The 23,204-nt window shown below is 44.6% G+C and overlaps 1 protein-coding gene and 1 long non-coding RNA gene across 5 annotated transcripts in view; both read right to left on the bottom strand.

The window, feature by feature from the left end:
* Nucleotides 1-1,032: 1,032 nt before the first annotated feature.
* Nucleotides 1,033-2,060, bottom strand: LOC120648686. The gene is made up of 2 exons (XR_005665043.1): nucleotides 1,693-2,060; nucleotides 1,033-1,596 (listed from the first exon to the last, which is right to left on the bottom strand). It is a non-coding gene; the product is annotated as an uncharacterized LOC120648686 (long non-coding RNA).
* Nucleotides 2,061-9,396: 7,336 nt separating this feature from the next.
* The window catches only part of LOC120651323 (alcohol dehydrogenase-like 4), a 37,279-nt gene continuing 23,471 nt past the window's right edge, over nucleotides 9,397-23,204 (bottom strand). For 2 of the 4 annotated variants that reach the window (XM_039928802.1, XM_039928799.1), the window contains exons 4-10: nucleotides 14,592-14,932; nucleotides 13,162-13,244; nucleotides 12,987-13,062; nucleotides 10,234-10,295; nucleotides 10,070-10,165; nucleotides 9,805-9,966; nucleotides 9,409-9,697 (exon numbers count right to left, since the gene is read on the bottom strand). In XM_039928802.1, the coding sequence (XP_039784736.1) occupies nucleotides 9,581-9,697; nucleotides 9,805-9,966; nucleotides 10,070-10,165; nucleotides 10,234-10,295; nucleotides 12,987-13,062; nucleotides 13,162-13,244; nucleotides 14,592-14,932 (937 nt within the window). In that variant the 3' untranslated portion in view covers nucleotides 9,409-9,580. Of the gene's footprint in view, nucleotides 9,698-9,804; nucleotides 9,967-10,062; nucleotides 10,166-10,233; nucleotides 10,296-12,986; nucleotides 13,063-13,161; nucleotides 13,245-14,591; nucleotides 14,933-16,928; nucleotides 16,979-17,205; nucleotides 17,343-17,483; nucleotides 17,639-23,204 lie in introns of those variants that run through there. The other 2 variants (XM_039928803.1, XM_039928796.1) reach the window with 2 other exon arrangements.

Genomic DNA, 23,204 nt, shown 5'->3' with positions numbered 1-23,204 from the left:
TTTCGTTGGACCCAAGGCAACGTATGTGATTTAATAGATGGGCGCCCTCTCTTGTGAGGAGCCACTGTTCTGAGGGTGAGGACGTTGGGGTGATGGCGGCCATTCGCATTGCGCGTAAGAGCTGTTTTGGTTGGGAAGCCAAAGGTGAACTGTTGTTTTCTTGCGTTCAAATTTGGCTAGTGACTTATGTGATTCTGTGTCCGTGTAGGAGAGCTTGTTGCGCATGTATCTGCCCGCAAGATTTTGGACGATGTGGTTAGGGTTTTAGAGGGTTCCATGCCTTGCTACTCGTTCAGCGTTGTCGATGGGCTTTATGTGGCGACCGGTTTTGTGGTTGTTCCGCTAGGAGATGAGATTGATGATCTCACTCTTCTTGAGGCAACGGGCCACGCTTCGGCGACAAAGGATGGAGGCGGCAGCACATGCACTTATTCTGGCATCAAGCCGCGATTTCGGCGTTGTGGTTGACGATTTCAATTTCAATGAGGTACAACGTCTCCGAAAAGAGAACGAAACTCTTCGCAAAAAAAATCTGCTTCTTAGTTCTGGTTGGTTTCAGTCACTCGATCATCTGGAGGTCCTTCAGAAGACACTGGAAGCGATTACTCTCGACGCTGTGGGTGGTTGCTCGAGGAACTCGATTGGTTTGCTTGCTCATGGAGCCGCTGACTGGGCCGAGGAAAATGTTTGGGCTGGCACCGGCGCAGTGCAAGAGCTGGGTACTGAGCTGATGGATGAGGACTGAGTTTGCGTAGTTGTCTCTTTGTCAAAACGGAAGGCGCACTAATGGTTTGCGTGCTTCAAAGTGGCTGGTCGAGTTTATATCATATTATGTGTTGAACGGTTGTTGTAATGGTATGTAAGAGTATATGTGTGTGTGTTACTGTGTTTGCCTATATGAAACACTCGTGTACTCGTTCGTGGGAGTGGAATGGACAGTTTATTTTGATCTACGATTGCATATTCATCCCCGATTAAATATTGCAGCGCACGTTAACCAGGGGCGTCAGGAAACAGAGAAGCTTATAAACAGCAGAAAACATAGTTTGCATAGTCACGGTGATGAACCAGTTCGAAGGATCATAGGCAATAGTTACTGCCATGCAGGTTTGCTTACAAACTGGCAGCTGCATCCAACATCCGTGATGCAGTGCACGCTAGTACAGACTAAGCAGGCCATCAGGCGTAGTTGCAGCAGCTATTTTTGCGAACTACGGACACACAAAGGTGAAACCAGGAAGCAGAACTGGGCAGGTTGCTGTTCCATACCATTTGTATGTGATACTTTTGTTGAGTGGCAGGCTGCAGCAATCTGTTATGCTTCTAAAGCTGGTTTCCAAGATTTGTCTGCCAAGGGGATACAAAGTCACCCTCTGAACCACACCCCGGATCAGTGCTGTAAGTGGTGTTGCCCAGGGAACACCCAAAAAAATAGTGCCAAAAGAAACTGCTATAACACAGTTAGCCGTGCTAGATGCTGGAGCACGCAAAAGAATCCACCAATTGATGGTGAGGCTGCTGCATTCTCTGCAATTGCAATATGAAGTCCATAGCAGTGGAGTGGTATATACAGTGGATATAGTGTGTTGCCTCCTCCTGTAATGACAGTTAATTTGATCACAGATTAGGTAAAATATGGAGGCAATGCACAGTTGTATAGACAAATGGTTTTGCATAAGCTTAGTAGCTTACAGTAGGGAGTGGTGGCGTGCTTGGTCTCGTAGATGATCCCGTTGCGAAGGATCTTCAGGAGAGACAAAGCGAGCTCATCAAGGCGAGATGGATTGGTTTTGCTCCCAGTGAACATGAATCCAGTTTCCGCATGTTCAGAGATGGCTTCACCAGTGGTAACCTTTTTAATTGGCAGTAGATCACCAAAGCTGTCACAGACGGAGGCCATGTCATGGATCATGGTGGTGTAGCGCTGTTTCTGAACACCGCGATCCCGCAACAAATTGGTGATTTTGTCTTGCAGAATCTCATAGAAACAATCATTATTGAGCTGGTCTTGTTTCTTTTTGATGAATGTCTCACTTAAAGAATGGACCTTAATATCTGTGTTGTCGCTGTGCTTTTGGAGAGCAGCCACAACAGCATCCCGCTCCAAAACCAGCCGAACTATCTTATCTTGCATGGCAGCGCAGAAAAAATTGCTTGCATCCAGCTCTTCTTGTTTCGCTTTGAGAATACTGCGACTAAAGTCATCAATGATCACATTTCTAGCACTACAATAGTAGTTGAGAACTGCCTGGCATGCACTGTCATCAGCTTCATCATGAGAAGGTTGCGGACTGCCAAAGATGACAGTGTCTGAATCGGTCCCGGGCTTGTTCCCGTAAGGGAGATCAACATGCATCCATGCTGTTTCCATGCCGAGAACTTGGAAGGCAGAGTCATAGCCCGAGCCATGCACTTTGAGCTTCAGACTATCCATGATTTGTTTCAGGATGATATGTCTAGGGATGTAAATAGCGTCGGGTATCTGCATGACCAGCATTTAAAGTTTGTTCTATTACTTGTTTGTTGTTTTGAATGCACGAGCGTAAACTAATTACATGTAATTAGGCAGTGAAATCAATTTGCTTCATTATGGAAGAGTGGAATGCGAGCCTAAAATAATGAAAATGCAGTTATGCAGCTAATTGAGCTAACTCTGCCCTATAAAATTGGAATGTGCAGTCTGGGGCAATCTGATCACAACACTGCATGTCTGAAATTATGATACTAACGAGTTGGCTGCTGCTTAACACATGCATGGGCATGGGGTGCACAATTATTTTATCCCAGAACATTGGATCCTTATAATAAGAAAGTTCGTTGCAGAAAAACAACATGATGTTTATAAGGAAAAATGTTTCACAAATATATTTAGACATGCATGGGTTTAGCAAAGGAGGCAGGTGTATACCTTAGGCTTAACGATGACAGGCGAAGCGATTTCTTGTTATCCCAGTAGAGAGGATCTTGTTCAAACACCTTAAATAGTGATAACACCGGTGTTAGTTAAAATTCTAGAAGATGCTAGGCTTGCTGGAAGTGCGGAGATGCTGATCCGAACTTGCAGCAACATCCAAACTTTGCTGCATCGGCACCTTTGTTGCAGTACTTGAAAAGATACTTGATGAGGTAGGACTGGTTGCAGGCTTCTACATTTATGTGTGCTTGAAATTTTTTTAGAATTTGCAGATTGTGCGGCACAACCCATCTATTATTAAGGTCCACACCACTCTTACGGGCCTTAACACCGGTATCTCGCCGTCGATAGACAGGGAATCCATCCGCATCAAACGTAGTTGCAGGCTGGAAACTCTTTGGAAACCTTTTAGAACACTTTCCATCTTTCATGCATGGGCACTTGGGATCAAGCGCACCACAAGGTCCATGCATCATGAATTCTTGCACCAAAATGAAACCCAGCGGATCTTCTTTCGGATCAGGCAGCTCAGCAGTTATAAACTGATCTACAAAGGCGGGTGAAGTCTCACCAGCGCAATTGCTTTGCCAAATAAGAATGTGAGCATGAGGAAGCCCTCTTTTTTGGAACTCTATAGTATCGGCGACTACAGCAAAAGGAAAAGAATATTAAGAGGACGGAAATCACACCCACAAAGGACGAATGAGAGAAACGGAGATAAGGAAAATTCTCACAGGCTGTCACATGACCGTAAGCATCGCCACTCCTAATATCGTCTATGTATTCCTGGAGCTTCATATGGAATACGCGACTGGTGATATCGGCACGATCAGGAGGCTTCTGTCCAGGCTCACATCTCAATGCCTCAGCTATCTCAGGCCAATTAGCATTGCAAGTGAAAGTGGTGAACAAAGTGGAGAACCATAAGCCCTGGAAATCGCCATGCAATCATGGTAGTTCTGATTCAGATTGCGCCTACTGCCTGGATAAGAAGCCGGTAGCATCGTCTTGATTCCTACATCCTTACCAGTGGATGCACCTTTGCACAATGCATCAGAGATTCCTTGATAGGTTTCACTCCGGAGATTTTTTTGGTTGAAAAAGTGGAAGGAAAGTCTGTTTGCCTCAACACATGAATAAGCATTAACACCGTATTGCTGGGAAAGGTGGCCAGAGCAAAGGACTGGATTCGGCTCGCCTCTACGGTAATGCTGGTAATAGGAATAGAACTCCATCATGCTAACCTCATTTCGACTTCCTTGGCATCCTAAGCACCCATCTCTAAACCTAATACCTAATTGGTAACCCTTATCACCATAAGGGAAGAGGATTGGGTACTGCAATGCCATAAGAGCAGGATGGATAGGAGGCACACGTCTAAACTTTCCTTTGCACGACTCAAGAACTATATCAAAGGGATGCGTAGAAGAGGATATATCTCCAACAATAAGGGCTGCCAATTCATTAACAGCTGGTAGGCTATATCGGTCTGCACTTGTATCGGATGATCCAAACAGTCTGATACGGACATCTGGAGAAGTAGGGGAAAGAAGCCTATCTCGAGCCATACGGAATTCCTTGACCAATGGGTTGCATTGATCGAACATGGAAATCAGAGACTCAACAACCTGAGGACAGGCCATGGAATCGCTGTTTGCATCAGAAGAGTAGATGGCAAGCCTATTCTGCACTTCATTGGCGGTGTCGTAAATATACAGCTGGGCATATTGGGGCCTGTTCCCTTCATCTGGAATTAGAGACCCAATGCGATGATGGACGACTCCATTGATTCTGAATATATAAGGACCACGGCTAGTATTTATGGATCTGTCAATGTCTACTCCTAAAGATGTAAAGGCAAACATAGAATTGTAGTGTCTGATAAGTTTCATGAAACTGTTAGCCGCAGGACCTCCATTAAACCTGATCAGATCACATAACGGAGGAGGGAACGGGCGATGCTTTGGAAGGGAGATACGGCCACCACGGCAGCATGAATGGTACACAATACGTTTTTGTGCATAAGAGCTTAGGCTAGCAACACGCTCCTGGTACCAGAAGAACGCGTTGCAATGCTCGCACACGTAATCCGGGCCACCGTAGTAAGATCGTCCAGAATAGGTCTCTATAACAGGAAGCTCAGAAGGTAAGATGTGCACGCATTGAATGTGGACAGCAGCTAATAGGAGGCAAACAGGAAAAATAGTCAAGAAATGCACCTTTCAATAGAGTGGCATACTCTTTTGGAAAGGCAACTATAGGCTCAGGGCAAAGATCAGAAGGGAAATATCCTGCGTTGTTGATCAGGAAACATGTTAAATTTAATTGAGCAAAGCACTGCAGTAAATTAAAGAGCAATGCGTTCCAATCGCAGTCAACCTTTCCTCATTAGGTCCTTGTTCCTATTGACGGACATTCTCCTGGCTCTATTTTCTCGAGCAACGGGTACAGGCACGATGGGGCAAAAATGGTCTCCTAAATAGAAAAGACCAGAATCTGAACCATGAGAGGAAACCATTTTTTTCTCAAACGAAATAGCATCCCTTTCAGTTCAACTCACTGGACACTACGTTGCTTGGTGGGGCAGCAGGAGCAGAGGAGGGAACCGAAACAGTAGGTGGATGTCCAGATATAGCAACAGGAGGCGATGTCAACCGCAGTCTCACATTCCTACCGCAACCAGCATCAACACGAGCAGCTAGAGTGGCCTCAGCTGTGGCCTCTCGACGACGGCACCGTGAGCTAACCAAATCCGGCGTAGAACACCTAGGACGCACATTTCTGCCACCGGAAGCGCTAGATTCCCTGCAACGCCGGCGCGACGAAGCAGGAGCATCCATCTAAACACTGAGAGAGGAAAGGACACCTCAAATAAGTGGCGCCGAATGTGGAAAGGGCCAAAGAGCACCAACGACGCAAATGTCCATCATTTTTTTAGCAGCAAACCAAACAACACATAGAGAGGTACGAAGCACAAACAATATCACATTTTAAGAACGCTATGCGCAGGCAAAGGCATCGCCAACAATACAGCAAGAACTATCTGTACAACACATAGAAGGGAACTGAGAGAACCGTAGAGTACGCACCTAAAGAACGGCAGCAGGAGAGCTAGAATTCCAACGCGTCTCACAGGCAGGCGGCCTACAAATATCAATCAGAACATTAATAGAGATCAATAAATTAACATGAAGCAACACCCACACAAGAACTGGAACTGGCACATCTGACGGTCAGAGACACCCAATAGGCAGCAAGCAAAGAGGAAAAGAACGACATCTCCACGCAGGCGTAGAAACAAAGAACACAGGAGGCAAAGAAGAGGCACGAACCTGATTCAGACTAAGACGAAACCGGCTCAGGCAGCAGAGGCAAGCAGGGATCCGCGGGCAACGCACGGCAGGACACCGCCTCCGAGACCCCAAGAAAGCACCTAGTGGCGGACCAACCAGGGGAACAATCGGCAGGGTATGTTAATCGTTGAGGACACAAAGGAATGGAAGCATCAACAGTCAATGAAGAAGCAGCATGCTCCCTCATCGATTCGAAGCAGATAAAATCGCGCAGATCTGGAGCCTACGTTAATTTCTGGGAGAATGGAGGCAACAATGCATGTGAAGCAGGAAGGGACCGCAGCTGGAGGAGAGCGACGGCGGTCCTGACGGATGGACCGCGCACCGGCAGCCAGGTCGCCGGTGGCGAGCTGCACCAACGAAGCGGCCCTCAAAGAACGGTCCGCAAGCCACGGCAACAGAGAAGCAATGGAGTGGAAGGTCTGCGTATATGGAAAGCGCACTTGGAGAAGAACGGTGCTGGTGGTCGCAGGCGGCCAGCACACCGCCCAAAGCGTCGCCACCGGCGATGACGGCGCCAGCCCCCGCTCCCCAAACCCTACCCCGCCTCCGAAAGAGGGAGACGAAAGTGAAAAGGAGCGCAGCGATAAGGAGAGCGCCCGTGATCCACACCCCGCGTCGACCGCCTCTCTCCTGGCAGCGAAGGCGGTGCGCAGCGTAGGCGGGGCCTGGGAATCCACGGGCCGCGTCGGTTTTCCCCTCCCGTGCACGTGTCAAGCGCGGGGGGTGGAGCGCTGAGAAGCCGGGCTCTCCAGGGTGTATAGTAACAAGAGTATTGGAGCACATGTGTGACATATGTTGTGACATACTATTTTTTATTGTCATTAAATCCAAATGGCCAATACATAATGTCATAAAATGAATGATATAATGACATTATGTCCTATTGTCATACTAAATACATCACAAAGCCATACATTTCTTGTAGTGTTCTATGGAGCAGTTGTTGTCACGAGTGAACTGACGAACAAATAGAAGATTGTGAATGATAGAAGGAATAACAAGTACATTATTAAGGGTAAAATATGATGCAGAAGTGGTAAGAATAGATCAACCATAAGACGTAACAGGAATATATGAATCATTGCCTTCTGAGATAGAAATATGCGAAGCAGGTAAGTGATAGAAAAGTATACCATCCAAGGATTGCATGTGTGTGGAGGCACACGGGTTCATCACCCATGCAGAGGAGCCCTGCAGCTGCACTGCAGCACCGCAATCAGACTCGCCTGGTCCGAAGAGTGTGTGGGCTGCTGGTATGGCTATTGGGGTGGGATGGAGTATTGCCGGGGTGCGAACGCCATGTAGGCCTGCAGGCCTACTGCGGAACTAGTCCCAGCAAGCCTTGACTGCGCCCGCCCATGTTGCTGCCCGGCACGCCAGTCCAGGAGCCACTGTCGCGCGTCGCCGCCTGTTGAGGACCCCCTAGCTGCCGGAGGGGCCCCACAGAGAGAAGCAAAACCATGTGCTAGTGAGAGTAGGCCCATGGGGCTGCCGCTGCTGTTGGGGTCCACCGCTGTTAGTGTCTAAGCCACGATTGCCGCCCTTCTTCTCGCGCCAACACTACTGCCGGCTGTGGCTACTGCTACTGCGGCGCGGCAGAGGAGGAGGAGCAGCTCGAGGATCCATAGTCCATATTGGAGGTGGTGGAGGCGACCAGTGATATAGAGAAGGTGATTTTTGCCTCATTGGACAGGCGTAGCTCCTTGAGGGCATAACTGGTCGAGCGCTTCCTGGAAGGAATTATTTCTGGTGCCGACAACAATGTTGGTGGTGGTGCTGAACTTGGGGTTGATGCCGCATAGCAGATTCTGAACCAACGTGGGTGTGGACATAGGGTGGCCAACATCGTGGAGCACATCGGCAGCCAACCTCATCTTCTTTCAAAGTCCATGATGGAGAGGTAACCCGAGTCATGGAGTGAAAATCCTTGCTCAAGAAGATGGCAAGGGGGCTTGGTTCGCCTAAAACTTGTTGGGAATGGCGAGCTAGAGTTCTCGCGCCATCTGATCTTCGGCAATGGTGAGAATCTGAGGCAGAGCCGTAGACCCACGTGCGGACAATTGGGATCAGTGCGGCGAGGAGGAACAGAGCCGTAGATGTGGAAAAGAACCCCAAACTTTCCACACATCACCTTGAAGAAGGACAGCCACTTGTTGTAATTGGAGTTCTTCAAGTGCAATGTCATGGGGACGTGAGACTTGACATCGATTGTGCCATACAAATGGAGGAATAGGGCACTGGCCGATTTATCCAAGGAGGAAGGTAGGGTGGGGATGCTAGTCGCCATGGATGTGGTAGAGGAGGTCGACAAGATTGCCGATGCAATCTGAAGAAGGCCGGTTGTGGGGAGGAGTAGCGCTGCTTGAGGAACAGGTGCAGGGATGGGAGGGCGCGCCCAAGGGAGGTGTGACGCGTGTGGTGGTCGCTCATGCGGGGGGCACACGACGGGGAGAGGGCAGCAGAGGGGTGGGAGGCGCACGGCCGGCCCTAGGAGTTGGTCCGGACTTGTGATACCATGTAGACAATAAGAATAGAAAAACACCACACATCCTAGGAGGGGGCTGACCTTTCATTATATAGGTCGTATAGGCTTGGGGTACAAAAATACAATACAAGCACATATACAATTCTATATCTGACAGGGCCTCCCCGCGGCCGTTCCTCAATTTTTTTTCTTTATTTTTTGGACGCAAATCCATTTAGTATCGGTCCCGGTCTATGTTACCGACTTGACATGATATTTAGTACCGACCAAACGGTACCTGTCAGCCGCCCGGTACTAAAAAAGTTTTCCCACCGGTACTAAAGCTTATTTCTCTAGCTGTGTTAGAAATCGAACAAGTAGAAGTAAGTCCACTCTGCTGATAATATATATTGAGGGGGGTGCAGGTTCATGGAAACAACCGCATCTTTTTACCTAAGCTTTTGCATCTCATGTTCTATTGTCCGTTCATCCCTGCGACGATGGCCTAGGACCTTAGGTGGCCTTGCCGATGTCAGCACACATTATCATCTTGATGAGGTCCCTCTCGAGTACAGTATTCTTTGGTACTCCAAATCGAGCTTCATACAAATTGTGCTCATCGTGAAGGGCACACGTGACATGTTCAAATTCGCTACTAGAGATACTAATGCCAATATCGGTGCCATTTTATTCTGGATAATAGTTATCCTTTTGTTCTTGAGAGAAGACCCATTTATTTCATAATATACATACATATACATGGTAAACTGAACACTGGAAAAACATTTCTCTACTTTATCATTATTGCACTCGAATCAACACCAATCCTGAAGTCCATCTCCCTGATCAGAGATTGAGCAGACACCTCAGGGACTTGCCTTCCTCCAACAACTGGAAAGCCTTGTTGATGTCCGAGAAGGGCATCTTGTGCGTTATGAAGCCATCGAAGTTGATATTAACCTCCTGACAAGCCATCCAAGATCCAAGATAAGATTTTGGGAGAAACCGATGCTGCAAGCACGATTTCACAGCAGAAGACGCGATAGGCGCAGAGGGAGTGGTAGTGGTACCCCATTGATGCACTTGTCGACGAGATCCGGCAGCTGGGACTTTCCCTTGAAGTCGCCGAAGACGCAGCCGGTGATCCGACGGCCGTCGAAGAGCTCCATTGGGTGCAGCGGCATCATCTTGGGCGTCGCATGAATCCCTAGCACCACCGTCAGACCCCAGCCCTGCGTAGAGTTTCATCAGACTTCAGACTAAAACAGAAACAGTGCTGGGCCTAATTGGCTGGGCCGTTGCAAGCCTGCCAGAGAAAGTGCATGTACAACGAACATCATGCGTGGACACGAAGGCCTCGCGGAGCACATCATTCATCCCCGTGCACTCGAAGCTGTAGTCGACACCTCCATCAGTCATCTCCCTGATCACCTGCACATACATCAATTCAGCCCTGCCGATACTGCTGCTGCGTCTGATGATACAGTACACTTGTGTACCTCATGAACAGGTTTGCCACAGGCCTTGGAGTTGATGAAGTCAGTTACCCCCATCTCTTTGCCTGCGCAAGCGCATTTTGCTCAGTAGTGGTGTGAATCATATTATATTCCGTGTTGTTGAAGTGATTCATAAACACTTATGTCAAAATTCAAACCTTTCACATTGTCCTTTTTCTTTGTTTGTTGTTTCTCTCAAGTGATACATGATGATTTTTTTAAAGTCATCTGACTCCTTCCTTATGGCTCGGATTTCATGATAAGTGGAGAAAAACATCTTTTCCAATTTTTTTGTTCAATTCTAAACGAAAAAAAGGAAGAAAGAGATTTATGGGGACTGTACTACCTCCTATATCTCTTAGTGTATATTGTAGGAATAATCAAACTATTTCTTACAACCGTTTGGCACATTTACGTCTTCACAAATAATGATCCTTGTAGTCATAAGCGTAGAATAGATTCTAATCGAAATGCATACATTTGGTTCATACACAATTAGCATGGTAAGAAGAGATGAATTTTACAGACTAAAGAGGGGCTATCTAAATCATAAAGTTAAGGCTCGCGGTTGAAGTACCATTGGTGTGTGGATCATCACAAATCAGCAATATTTCCAGAGAAATTGCACTCGAGTATGTCCTGCTTGCTAGCATTTACCATTTTAACACACTACTAGAAATTAAAATAGGTAATTAGGAGCGGTTGAGAACTCCTATTATTAGAAATGCCAATGGTAACCAACCGACAGTGACCCAAGTTGAAATATTTAATTTTGCCAAAGTTACAGCATTTCTCTTTCAGAGACGAAAAGAAACATTTCAGTTGTGGCATCAATCATTTATCTGAATGAGGGTTTTAAATTGTTCTGTTGAAAGTTTACATCAATCACAAAACAATTCCAAGCACGACCAAGTTAATGACATTTTACCTGAATGAATGGCAATACTTGGAATTTATCTGTTCAAAAGGGGTCATTGCAAATCATGAGAACGGAGATTTCCCATTTCTTAGGTATCTTTTATGACTGTTCCACAAAAAAAGGTATCTTTTATGACTAAATGGAGATTTTCTTACTGACTTTATAGAAACTTGTTGCGTCCTTCTTGTGCTCTGACAGAAATGTTAAGTGCCGTAACTTCTCAGCATATGCATGGGACACGCTTGACACCAAAACCCATGGGAACTGACTATTCACATCGGTTACCTCGGTTTTTTTAAAAAGGGTAGTTCGGACTAATTGGCCAAATAATACATAAGCTTGCATTATTTGTATTAGTTTACATGTCCGGCGTCACGCTTTGAATATTTTTGTCAGTTGAAAAGTCAAGAATTATATAGAAAAGATCAATGAATACCGTGCTGGCAATTTTTCCAAATCTTCACTTTTTTAAGAGAAAATATTGGTTACATTGCCATCTAGTCCGCCATGGAAATTCTAGGTTCCAAGTATATTTATGTACCGGGCCCCTTATTGCTTCTTGAGCTCTTTTACAATGATTGTAAAGTATCAAAGGGTACTTTCAGGTACTTAGTCACTTGAATTTTTCTGACCGTTGATCTATGGAAATTAAATTAAATCAATATTTGGTCCCACTATTTTTGGTACTTGGTCCCACATTTTGGAAGTATCAGGTACTTTACCCTAGGTGCTTCTGGGTACTTCCTACCTTCACCACTGTAGGATTTTATCAGATGGACGGCTCCTATTTGATATCTTATTTCTTATTGTTGATGAAGTTTGGTCATTTCCGTTCGCAAAAAGTTTGGTCATTTCCAAATTTTTCAGTTTGTTTATTTTTTTATTGATTTTTTCAGTTTTCAGGTCATGTTATCCAGCTTACAGATAAGCCTATTTATGAATGTGCGAGACCTCACAGGTTCAACGTAGATTGTGTTAAGAGGTAATTTAAGCATAATTCATTAGCTCAGCACTACATATTCTTTTCTTTACAACATCAATTCGCTGGCCAAAAATATTTTGTTGTAGGATACAAAAATTAGCTCTTAGAAGTCAACAGATGAATGCAGACTGTTGTGCGGACTTCTAACCAAGTGACAACACCAGAGTTGTTCTGTTCTACTCCTAGCGACATCATATGGAAAATGACATCCTCATTCCTTGAAAATGACATCCTCATTCCTTGAAATTGACAAGCAAATGTGTTCTCCACGGATGCATTTGTCTACTTTATTGACAATATCAACAAGAGAAAGTTGTCCTTCTTTCAGATTACAATTGATTACCTTCTATGTAAGAAACTCTGATTAAAATGTGTTTCTTTTTAATGCCTTTATGTCAGTGTCTGATGCGAGAAAAAGATTAAATTCTGTTGAGAAAACAAAAGCAAAATAAACTGCTGGTCAACAAATTTGTTGGGAGGAAGAGTAATAAGTTGGAACCAGTGGATTGTTTAATTTGCATGTCAATTCAGAGATCCAAGTTTTACTTTGCTGATGTTTGTTTTATTTAATTCGGGGGAAAACAAAGAATCATGTGCGCAGGCTAGGATTGTCTAATCTACACAGAACCATATAAAAAATTGAACTTGTTATTTTTGAACGTAAATATATAACTTAACTACAGTGCACCTGGGGATTGACCAAAGTGTCAAATCATGCTGACGTGATGCTGTGATCGGCCAAAAAATCATGCTCACGAAATTATATTTTGTTTTTAACTTAACTAAGATGTGAAAACGGATAAACGAGAGTAATAATAGAGAGAGGTAAGGGAGAAGGTATGGCTAAACACACACCTTTAATAAACTTTTCAGGGTTTATGTCAACACCGATTATCCGAGCTACCCCCCGCAGCCTGGCACCCTCGGCAGCCTAGAAAATAGTTAACAATATTTCCGATAATAGGTAGACTGGCAGTTTAGTGAAGTAAATTATTTTTGTATGTTCGGAAAAAGAATTTATTTTACTGACCGCAAGACCAACAGCACCTAGGCCGAATACTGCGACCGTTGATCCTTTGGAAACGTTTGCAGTGTTCCACGCTGCTCCCACCCCTGGTACCAAAGAAAAAACATTGAAAACTGAGAATATTAAATAAGCAGTAAAATAAAGAGAGTCGACGATCAAAACAGAAAAGAGGTGTACAGGAACTGGTCTCTGTTTACATTAAAAATTCATGTACACTTCATCCCTGCATCTCTGACCACCTGCAGACATCTTCGGAGTAAATTATATATGGCCCTAAGCAGCCACACCTTGCATGCAACAGTTTGATCTCACAAGTAAACTATCTCCGTTTTCCAACCGATGTTGCATACTTGTGAGGTAGAGAAAGCGAGTAACGAGGTTAACCATGACAATTAATCTTGCCTCCAAAACTGAACTAAGCTCTTCCTTCCATTTGGTCTGTGATCCAAAGTTCTGGTTACAAGTTAACCGTGACCCAAGTACAAGAAAACCTCTTTTAATCTTTTATGGTGTACAATACCACCACTTAGTGGTATAGACTATAGAGATGTTCTAACCTTTCATTAGTAAGGATAAATTTATAATTATTTTCAGGTTATAAATAAAAATGAAGATATGGAATTATTTTCCCTTATACTACCTATACTACTCATATTGAACTTTTCAGTAGTATACAATTGATCCAAACCATCGGATGTTTTTTTATGTCCTTTTCAAACACTAGTATAGACTATAGTCCAATATTATATACTCCCTCCGTCCTAAAATATAACTAATTTTAGATTTGATCAAAATCAAATTTGTTCAACTTTAACCATCAATATTCTTGTGAATGAACTATTTTAAATATAAATACTTATACATTATGATAATTGCTTTTATAACGAATCTAGTAATTTTATCTTATAAATCTTTATAAATTATTTACTATTTATAGTCAGAGTTCAACAAATTTGACTTTGACCAAATCCAAAAATACTTATATTATGGTACGGAGGGAGGTACCATAAAAGACTTCTACAAAGAAAGATTCCAGGGCTACCTATATTCATAAGTAGCTAGTGACAAAAAGCATTGCTATAGTTTGCTGAGATGTTTGGATAAAGACCTATAAGCAATTATTACATCTGTTATTCGTCAAAAGTTTGCAGGGACCGAAGCACCTCCGTCATCCATGACAAATATACAGGGCGATGCATCGGTTGGTATGCCTGGGCTGAGCACATGCCTCGGTTCGTATGTGACTAATATATCAGGACAGGGCTGGTGTGGGGGCATAGCAATCTCGCCAGGCCCATGTCCCCATTCAAGCTCCCAAATCATCAATCAAACCAAACCAAACATGTATGTATGGCAAACAAGTCCAGGCATACGCTTCATTCACATGTTAAATTAGTCCAACTCAATTGCACGAGCATGGATGGATCGTTTACCTGTGGAGATGCCGCAGCTGAGGAGATACATCCTCTCCAGGGGTGCCTTGGGGTTGATCTTGACAGCGCAGGCCGCGTCGAGCACGGTGTACTCGGTGAAGGTGGACGTGTTAAGGAAGTGGTAGACAGGCTGGCGCACGCCTGACCGGTCAACCACGGAGAACCTCGTGCCATTGTCAGAGACCATGGTGCTCTTGAAAGGGTTCACACGGTAGGTCCCGCAGAGGTTTGTCTTGTCAGACTCGCAATAGACGCATTCCCTGCATTCCCCAGTGAAGATGGGGACTACATGGTCTCCAGGAACAAGGTCTTCCACTCCTTCGCCCACGCTCTCCACCACTCTGTCATAAGTAATCAATCACTTCGTCAGATGTAATACTACCTCCATTCTAAAATATAGCAACTTCTCGACTGGGTCCATCAAACATTTTCATCTTTGAGTAATAATATCTCCTAAAATAATTAAATTTAAATATAAAATATTATATGATGCAGTGGTTTCATTTTTTTGTTATCTATTTTTATGATTCTTTTTACTATCCATAGTTAAAGTTTAAAAAGTTTGACCTAAAAATTTAAAATAGCTATATTCTTGGATAGAGGGAGTAAAAGATATCGCTTACAAATTTTAATGCACAAGAGTACACATAAATCCTTGATATCATTCTGTATATTAATATCAATCCAATCTTCACCGCCAGCACTGCAATTAGAGTGTTTTTGTATCCGCTGGTGCCAATTTTTAATAATTATTCTTCAAATTATGCAGATTTTTGTGTTGATTAACGGCAGAGCAAATGGACGGGAGAAAGTCAGTGTAGACATGGGGATCCCAAAGCACAAAAGGCACGTGAACAGAGCTGCTCATCGGTGGCGTTTGCAAGATTCAGGACAGGTCCTTTGTCGTTTCCAGCTGCCAACGCCCAACTGATTGCCTATAAATTATATATACGCACTCTGACTGGTCTAATCGATCCAGGTTTTGGCAAAAAAAAGTAATTTTTTTTACTAATAAATATTTGTACACAAAGAGGTTTAATTTGGCTAGCAATGAACTAACCGTAGCTAGCTAAATTGCAAACTCATCGCAACACATATCTGTTAAACTGTTGTTTATACACTCTCGAATGAAACCAGAGTTTGCAGTTAAGGACACGAGTTCCTAAAGAACATTAAGTTTCGAGGAAGGACCTTTCTTTGAAAAAATTCAACAATATGAAGGAAAAAAGTTGCTTTAATTTCTGCAGAATTTTTTTTACCAAAAAAGATTACTAATAATAAATTTATATTTTTTAAAATCTCTCGTCTAGGTACAGTGATAGCATCTCTTCATACATGCACGCATACCAACCACGTCTCACTCACGCCACACATGTAGAAACAAACCTACAACTACACTAGGATCTAAATTGCATCCATCTTGATATCACCGGATGGCTTCTTAGCCGACGGTTGCATCACAATTACTTTATGACTCCACACGTAAGAATTTGCAGACTTTATTTCGAGAACTATTGTTCCCTGGTAAGCACCACACGCTCGAGCGGTGGTCGAACGTGGGCGGGCTCGCTCGTGCACTTTGCGAGCTTGCCAACAGAGCCGCAGCTCGTTCTCAATAATAAATTTATAACTGAGGGAGCCTTCGGCCTTGTGACAAATACTCTCTTCATTTTAAATTATAATTCATTTGACTATTTTGATCCCTTATATTGACTACTCGTGTTATTAAAAAAGTTATGCAAAATATCATTTGTTTTGTTGTGATTTTCTTTATTAATAAAAATTCTTCAAGAATGACTTAGATTTAAGTATGTTTGCACAAATTTTTTAAATAAAATAGATGATCAAACTAGAGGTCAGAAAAATCAAATAAATTATAATATGGAATGGAGAGAGTACATATAAGGTCGAAGTTTCCTCATTTATATGCAAAAAAAATGCTAGGTACACGGTTCGAAGTGGCCTGTCGAGATGGAAATGCTGAAACAACAATTTGACTAAGGGATTCCTGCCTAGAAGTCAACAATTCAGGGCACCCTATTTACCAGAAACCCCCAAACAAGATTGAAAATTTCAAATAAATTAACTCTAGGGTCTCATCGTTTTATATTTAACCCATGAAAGAAAGCTACATGTAATAAACTCTAAGATCAAGCCACGAGTATCTTTTCGAAAACAAAAAGACCACGAGTATTAATGTTAACGTAGCTGTATTCAGAAGAGAGATGCGCCATTAACTCCATACAAAAAAATTCATCTTAAGTAAACACACATAAGAAATACCAAAGGCAGATTGTAAGGCCTTGAAAACAAGAATCGAAGATAAGGATTACGCACCCGGCTGCCTCGTGGCCGAAGATGCGAGGAAACTTGCGCTGCAGCTCGTTCTATCACGTCCATGCAGCATCATAAACAGCACCGTCACATGCATTCCAGAACAAATAAACAGATTAGCTGAGTAATAATCAAGGAAACAATCAAATCACCGGCAGATAGGAGCTATCCCCAAAACATGAATGAATGAACAAATAATTAATAGGTGAAAGATCAATTGTTGTGCAACAATTCTGCTGTATATATACCAGCTGTACAAAGCAGAGGTGTGTATGCGTACCTCTCCCTTCCAGGCGCTGAGGTCGGTGTGGCAGACGGATGTGAAGAGCACCTTGACGCGCACCTCCAGGCGCCCCGGCGGCGCCACCTCCACCTCCTCCATCGCCAGCGGCTCGCCAGGGCCCCACGCCACCGCCGCTGCACGAGCACGGCAACCATGCTCAGCCAGCCATGATTTGCCTTGCGTGGGTAGCAGATCGAGCCGCCGCCGGCGCAAAAGAGCAAAAACAAAGGAAGAGCAGAAATTGAGGAGGGAGAAGCAGCTGCAGGCAACAGCACCTTTGCATTTGATGGGCTTCCCTCGTGTGCCCGCACCGTTCTTCACCGGGCTGCTCTTGCCGTTGGCCGCCGCCGCTGCCATGGTGCAGTCTCTCTCTCTCACCCTTCTTTTGGAGAGACGAGATGGAGTTCTTAGCTCTAGTGAGGTAGAGGCTGGCGTGCTGGATTATATTTATATAGTAAAGGAGAGAAAGGGGTAGCGGAGGCGGCCCGGAGGAGAGCTGACCAAGGCAGATATATTCCATTTCTCTGTTATTATATGCACCTTTTGTTCTCTTGTGTGGTCAAAAATCAGACGTGGACCCGTTAATGAGCTTATAAATACGGACGTAAAACATGCAAACGGATTCAACGTAGCTGATATCAACATAGCAGTAGGCACCATGTGAACGGTTGGCGTGTTATCTTACCCTGCCACCTCCACCACTTGAGCCTACCTGTTGGGATCGAGCTGGTGATTGCTGTTGACAGCCAAAATTGCTAAACACCGAGGCCGACGGGTCAGGCCGGTCTAGGTCTGTTTAGTCCGAGTTGAGTAAGATCTGTAATTTAGAGTTTTTTTAATCCGATTTCGAAGGGGTACAACCTCTCCGGCCTGTAAATATAAAGGCTATGGCCGTTTGAGGATATTTTTAACTACAATCGAATCAATACAATCTTTTTACCTTTTTTCCATACCTTAGCTTTTCCAACCCTAATTCTATTCTTCTTGTGTCCCTACGGCGTTTTCAATGGCCTGCCGACCTCAAAACAACCCAAGTTCTTCAAGCTCTGACGGGGTCCCTCTCGAGATTGAGGTTTTAGGTCTTCGCGGATTCCCTGTGTCCGACCGGTCGCCGGCTGATCTCACTGGTGATCTGATCGTTGAGATCCGCGCGTTCTAGCGTTTGTGTGTTGACTAGATTTGCGTCATCAACATACTTTTTAGTGACTCCACTTGAAAGGAATAAGAACAAATCTCTATCGGCTGCTATGGCCAGTAAGGTAGATCCATCTAATGTAATCGACGTCAAGTACAATGACATACCTGAGGAGGACCGTAAGGCGTTTGAGGCAAAGCTCAAACAACAACAAGAGGAAGCCATGAAGAATTTGCTCTCGTGCTACGGGAGGACACAGAATGAGGAGGTCAAGAAGGCTGAGTTTTTCGTGCCATCGTTCGGATCTACTTCCTCTTCAACCAATGTAAGCACTCTCCCCAAAGAAATGTTTGATCTATTTATGCCGGAGTTTGGGAAAAAGCTTGCAGATTAACAAAAGGTTACCCAAGACATGTTGTTTGACCTTAGTGATCGTATGGATATGATTGATTAGGGTAAATATGTGAATCACACATATTCAAGCAAAAATCTTACTCCTAATGCTTCGGTAGCACCTGCATCTACAAGAGAAGTAGAATATGGTATGCCACAAAATTATTTTGCTGGGTATACACTGTCACATCAGCCACAGTTCAGCAAAGTTCGGCCACAGTTCGACACAGTCAGACTGGTGCCTCGGTGTCTGGAGCGGTCAGACTAGCCGAACAGACCAGTCCAGTGCCATGGTGCTGGCCACAGCGACAATGCCACCACTTGCGCCAATTCCGAGTTCGGCTGCTCCTGGCCAAACAGATGAATTGGAAGGTTATGTACTGCTATACACCACTAAACCATATGGCAAACCACCTTTTCGACTAGCTATGCCACAACATGTTTGGGGTGATTTGATAAATGTAGTCCCCATCATGCTGCACAGATGATGAGCACTACTGATCCAACAGTATGTCATTTACGTACTAATCCCCAAACTTCTACTAGTGTTAGTTATGAGGCCGATGTTGCTAAGATGAAGGCAGATCTGGCAAAATTGCTTAAAACTGAGCTTGGACAACAAGGTTTAAATCCTAGTAGATATCGTTTGTACCAATGACCATATCCCAAAGTTTTTGATTTGATTTCTTATCCTACGGGTTGGCTTGTTTCTGATTTTGTTAAATTTAGCAATGATGATAATAGATCAACTTGGGAACACATTAGTCAATATATTGCTGAACTTGGTGAAGTTAGTTCCAGTAATTCTTTGCACGTTCGCCTGTTCTCTTTATCTTTAACTGGAATTGCTTTTTCTAGATTTTCTTCATTACCCCTTGTTTCGGTTCGCTCCTGGAACAAATTGAAATAGAAATTTCATGATCATTTTTATAGTGGGGAAAATGAAGCTAAGTTGACATATTTGACATCGGCTAGGCAAGGGAGAGATGAATCTATTTTTGATTACTTCAATAGATTTAAATAAAAAAACAATGTTTCAATTTATCAATTTCTAATAAGGATTTGGTAGATATTGCTCTTGGTGGTTTGGGTTCACATCTTATTGAAAAGCTTGAAAGTTTTGTTTACAACACTCTTAATGCTTTGCAACTTCGAGCTATGAACCAAGAGTATAAATTTAAAAATTCCAAAGATGTATATAAAACTCATCGCTCTAATACTCATGTTGTTGATTATGATTCTGTCTCATCAAGCGATGAGGAGAAGGAAGTATATGTTAGATGTGATCCGAATTATAATGTGTGTCTTGTGGGGACGCCTGGAGGGCCCACAATTCGGGTTATGTGATTAGCGAATTTGTTTCCGTGTTTGACAACAGTCAGTTCAGTCCACCCTATATATACATCTTGTAAGCCGCACGGGAAGGGTTAACGATTCATTGTATTCCCTACGTTGTAACTCTCCTCATTATAATGAAGATCGCCGGTTGGCGCCCGTGGTTTTTTCCCGCGAGGGTTTTCCACGTAAAAATCGTGTCTCATGTTCGATCTTGTTTTCACATTATTTGCTAACAAGTGGTATCAGAGCCTTACACGAGATCGATTGAGAAAAAAATAGGGTTTCATCTATGTTTGTCACGCGCTGCCAGGAGCCGCAGATCTGCGATCGGTGGGTTACGTCTCCCTCGATCGGCGGGGGGTCTCCAGTGTCTGATCCCAGGTGCTGCACACGGGCGGAATTTATTTTCACATCGTTCTTAGCTGTGCTGCCGTTCTCGCCGAGTTCAATTTGCAGGCGCAAGGGCATTCACCAAATTCAATCTGCAAAAGCTGCCGCACTGCTGTCTCTGCGGGAGGAGAATTTGCTGCTACACGCGGATCAAGGATTTGCTGCGGACTGATCAAGGGAGCAGGCCGTCCGCCGTGCGCCTCCTCTTTGTCAATTTGAGGATTTCCTCTAGGCGCACATGGGAAAGGCTACTAGGAGTTGGTTAGTTCTTCGCTGAACGTACACAGACGTGTACACAAGCTGCTGGTTATTTTTAGGGTTCCACAGTTTCATACCTAGATTATTTACTGCAGATTATTTTTCCTGGTTATTTCTTCTAATGGCTTCTGTGAAGTATGATCTTCCACCTTTGGATCGCGACACAAGGTTCGCTCTATGGCAAGTCAAGATGAGAGCTATGTTGATTCAGGCTGAAGTGGATGATGCTCGTGATAAATTCGGTAACAAAGATTCAAAGTCTTGGACCGATGAGGAGAAGAGGAAAGATTTTAAGGCCTTGTCTCAAATTCAACTTCATCGATCTGTCTGTTGGGGATCGCCCCCTCCCGAAGGTGGCGTGACCCGAAGGATTGCCGAAGGTACCCGAAGGTCCCCTAAGGGTATGCCGAAGGTTCAGCGAAGATGACGAAACATCAACCCAAAGGTTCTTCGAAGATGACGAAGCATTGAAGAGTTCGTCGAGGTCCGGCGCCAGAAGGTGGAGCCCTGAATCGTCGGGATGCTTCGGGCAACGCGGAGGCGAAAGATGATGAAGGTGAAATCCCTCAAAGCTTGTCGAAGGTCGTCGCTAAGTGTCATCGAACATCACGGAACCCGGAGGTTCCGAGGACCGTTCGAAGCCACACTCTCGAAGGTCATGACAAGAACCTTGGGGTGCGGCGGGCGACTCAAGAGTGGCGAACGATGAAGGTGACGCCACACGAAGCTTGTCAAAGACCGCTACCGAAGGTTCCCGAAGGGCAAGAAACACGTGATCCGGGTAGGAGTATCCAAGTCGGACTGTCCAACCTAGGGAAATTACCAAATACCCCTATTGTAACCTCTTGACCTTCGTGGGGACCGGAAGGGCATTTCTGGAAAGATGTAATAAGGTTGGGGTATAAATACCCCCCCCCACCCAACGCTGTACGGGTTGGGAACATTTCGTACGAACTATAGTGCAATTTTTATTGTGCAATTCGTGTTTTAGTGTTCTAACCTTCATCTGAAGTGTACTTTCTCTGTCAGGTGATCGGGCCGAAGATCCCGACAGACGCGCCCACCCGTGTTCTTAGCTCGAAAATCACCTTACGATGGCCCCACAAAGAAAGAAAACCACCAACCAGGGCGTTTCTAACGCCGAAGGTTCAAACCTTCACGAAGTCCCCATCGGACAATCTCCTCCAATCGAACCAACCCCCGCCCAGCTGGCTGAGAAAGAAAAGCGTGTCCAAGTAGAACGTGTTATTGAGGCAAAAAAGGCCGCGGCAGCAGGCAAAAAAGCAGCAGCAGCGCAACAACAACAACCGAAACTGAAACACTAAACAACATCTACCAGCTTGAACAAAACGTGCACCATGAGCTCAACCTTCAGCTTCGCCCACTAGAAATGAAGAAAGCTCACCTGGCCAGTCAACTGGCGACCAAAAAGAGAGCAGCCGAGCAAGCTCAGAGGCTGGCTGAAGCAAAACGCAGAGTTGCAGAAATGCAAGCAGAAATCCAGAAAATGAACAAAGAAGTTGCGCAACCGCAAGAGCCCCCAAACACCCACGCAGTTGCTGGACATTCCAGACATCACGAAGGTCAAGACCTTCGCCAGGCAACTCAAATATATCAAGATCAACATTTCCAACCAAGCCCTCCATTCGACTCAACATCACCGCTGTCAATTGCCTTGCAGCGAACACCCTGGCCACACGGCTACAAGGCAGTTCAACTCCCAAAATATGATGGATCAGTCGACCCTGCACAATTCATAATGACTTACGAAGCTACAATCGCCTCAGCTGGTGGAGATGATCCCATCATGGCAAAGTCCTTTGTCATGGCATGCGAAGGCCCACTCGCAAATTGGTACTCCGACATTCAACCCCTCTCAATTCAAAGTTGGGTGCAGCTCAAGGAAAAACTCAAGCAAGACTTTCAAGTCTTCAAAAAATTATCCATCAACACCTTGCAACAATTCAGCTGCATACAAATGGACAGAGAGCCACTACCCGTGTACCTTTGGAGATTTGTGCAGAAAAAAGCGCAAACTCCAAACTTCTCTGAGAAAGACGCAATAGCAAAATTCATCGAAGGTCTCCTCCCAAGCCAATTGGCATCCCACCTCGACAGAGAGCCACCAAGACGTCTGTCAGAATTGTATGCGGAGGTAGAGAAATACGCAAAGTCCGAAGTAGACCACAAGCGAAGGGTCGAACAAAGAAAGTTAATGAGGCAATAGCTAAGCTGGCAACAAAACAATCAAACAAACACCAATCAGCAAAATCAGTACATACTCCCTGTTGAACCTTCGCAAGATATGGATCAACCAGAAGAATTCGATCCTTACATAATCCCACCACCCACACAACCCCCGAAGGAGCAAGACAACAACAACTCCAAAGAACACCATCAGAGGGGCAGGTCCAACAAGGGCCGAGGGAAAGGAAGAGGCCGAGGCCGCGGACCTTCGCAGGGCCTGCAGAAATTGTTCTGT

The sequence above is a fragment of the Panicum virgatum genome, chromosome 9K (genome assembly GCF_016808335.1).
Source record: "Panicum virgatum strain AP13 chromosome 9K, P.virgatum_v5, whole genome shotgun sequence".
Taxonomy (NCBI): Eukaryota; Viridiplantae; Streptophyta; class Magnoliopsida; order Poales; family Poaceae; genus Panicum; species Panicum virgatum.
This window is presented reverse-complemented; position numbering and strand designations above follow the sequence as displayed.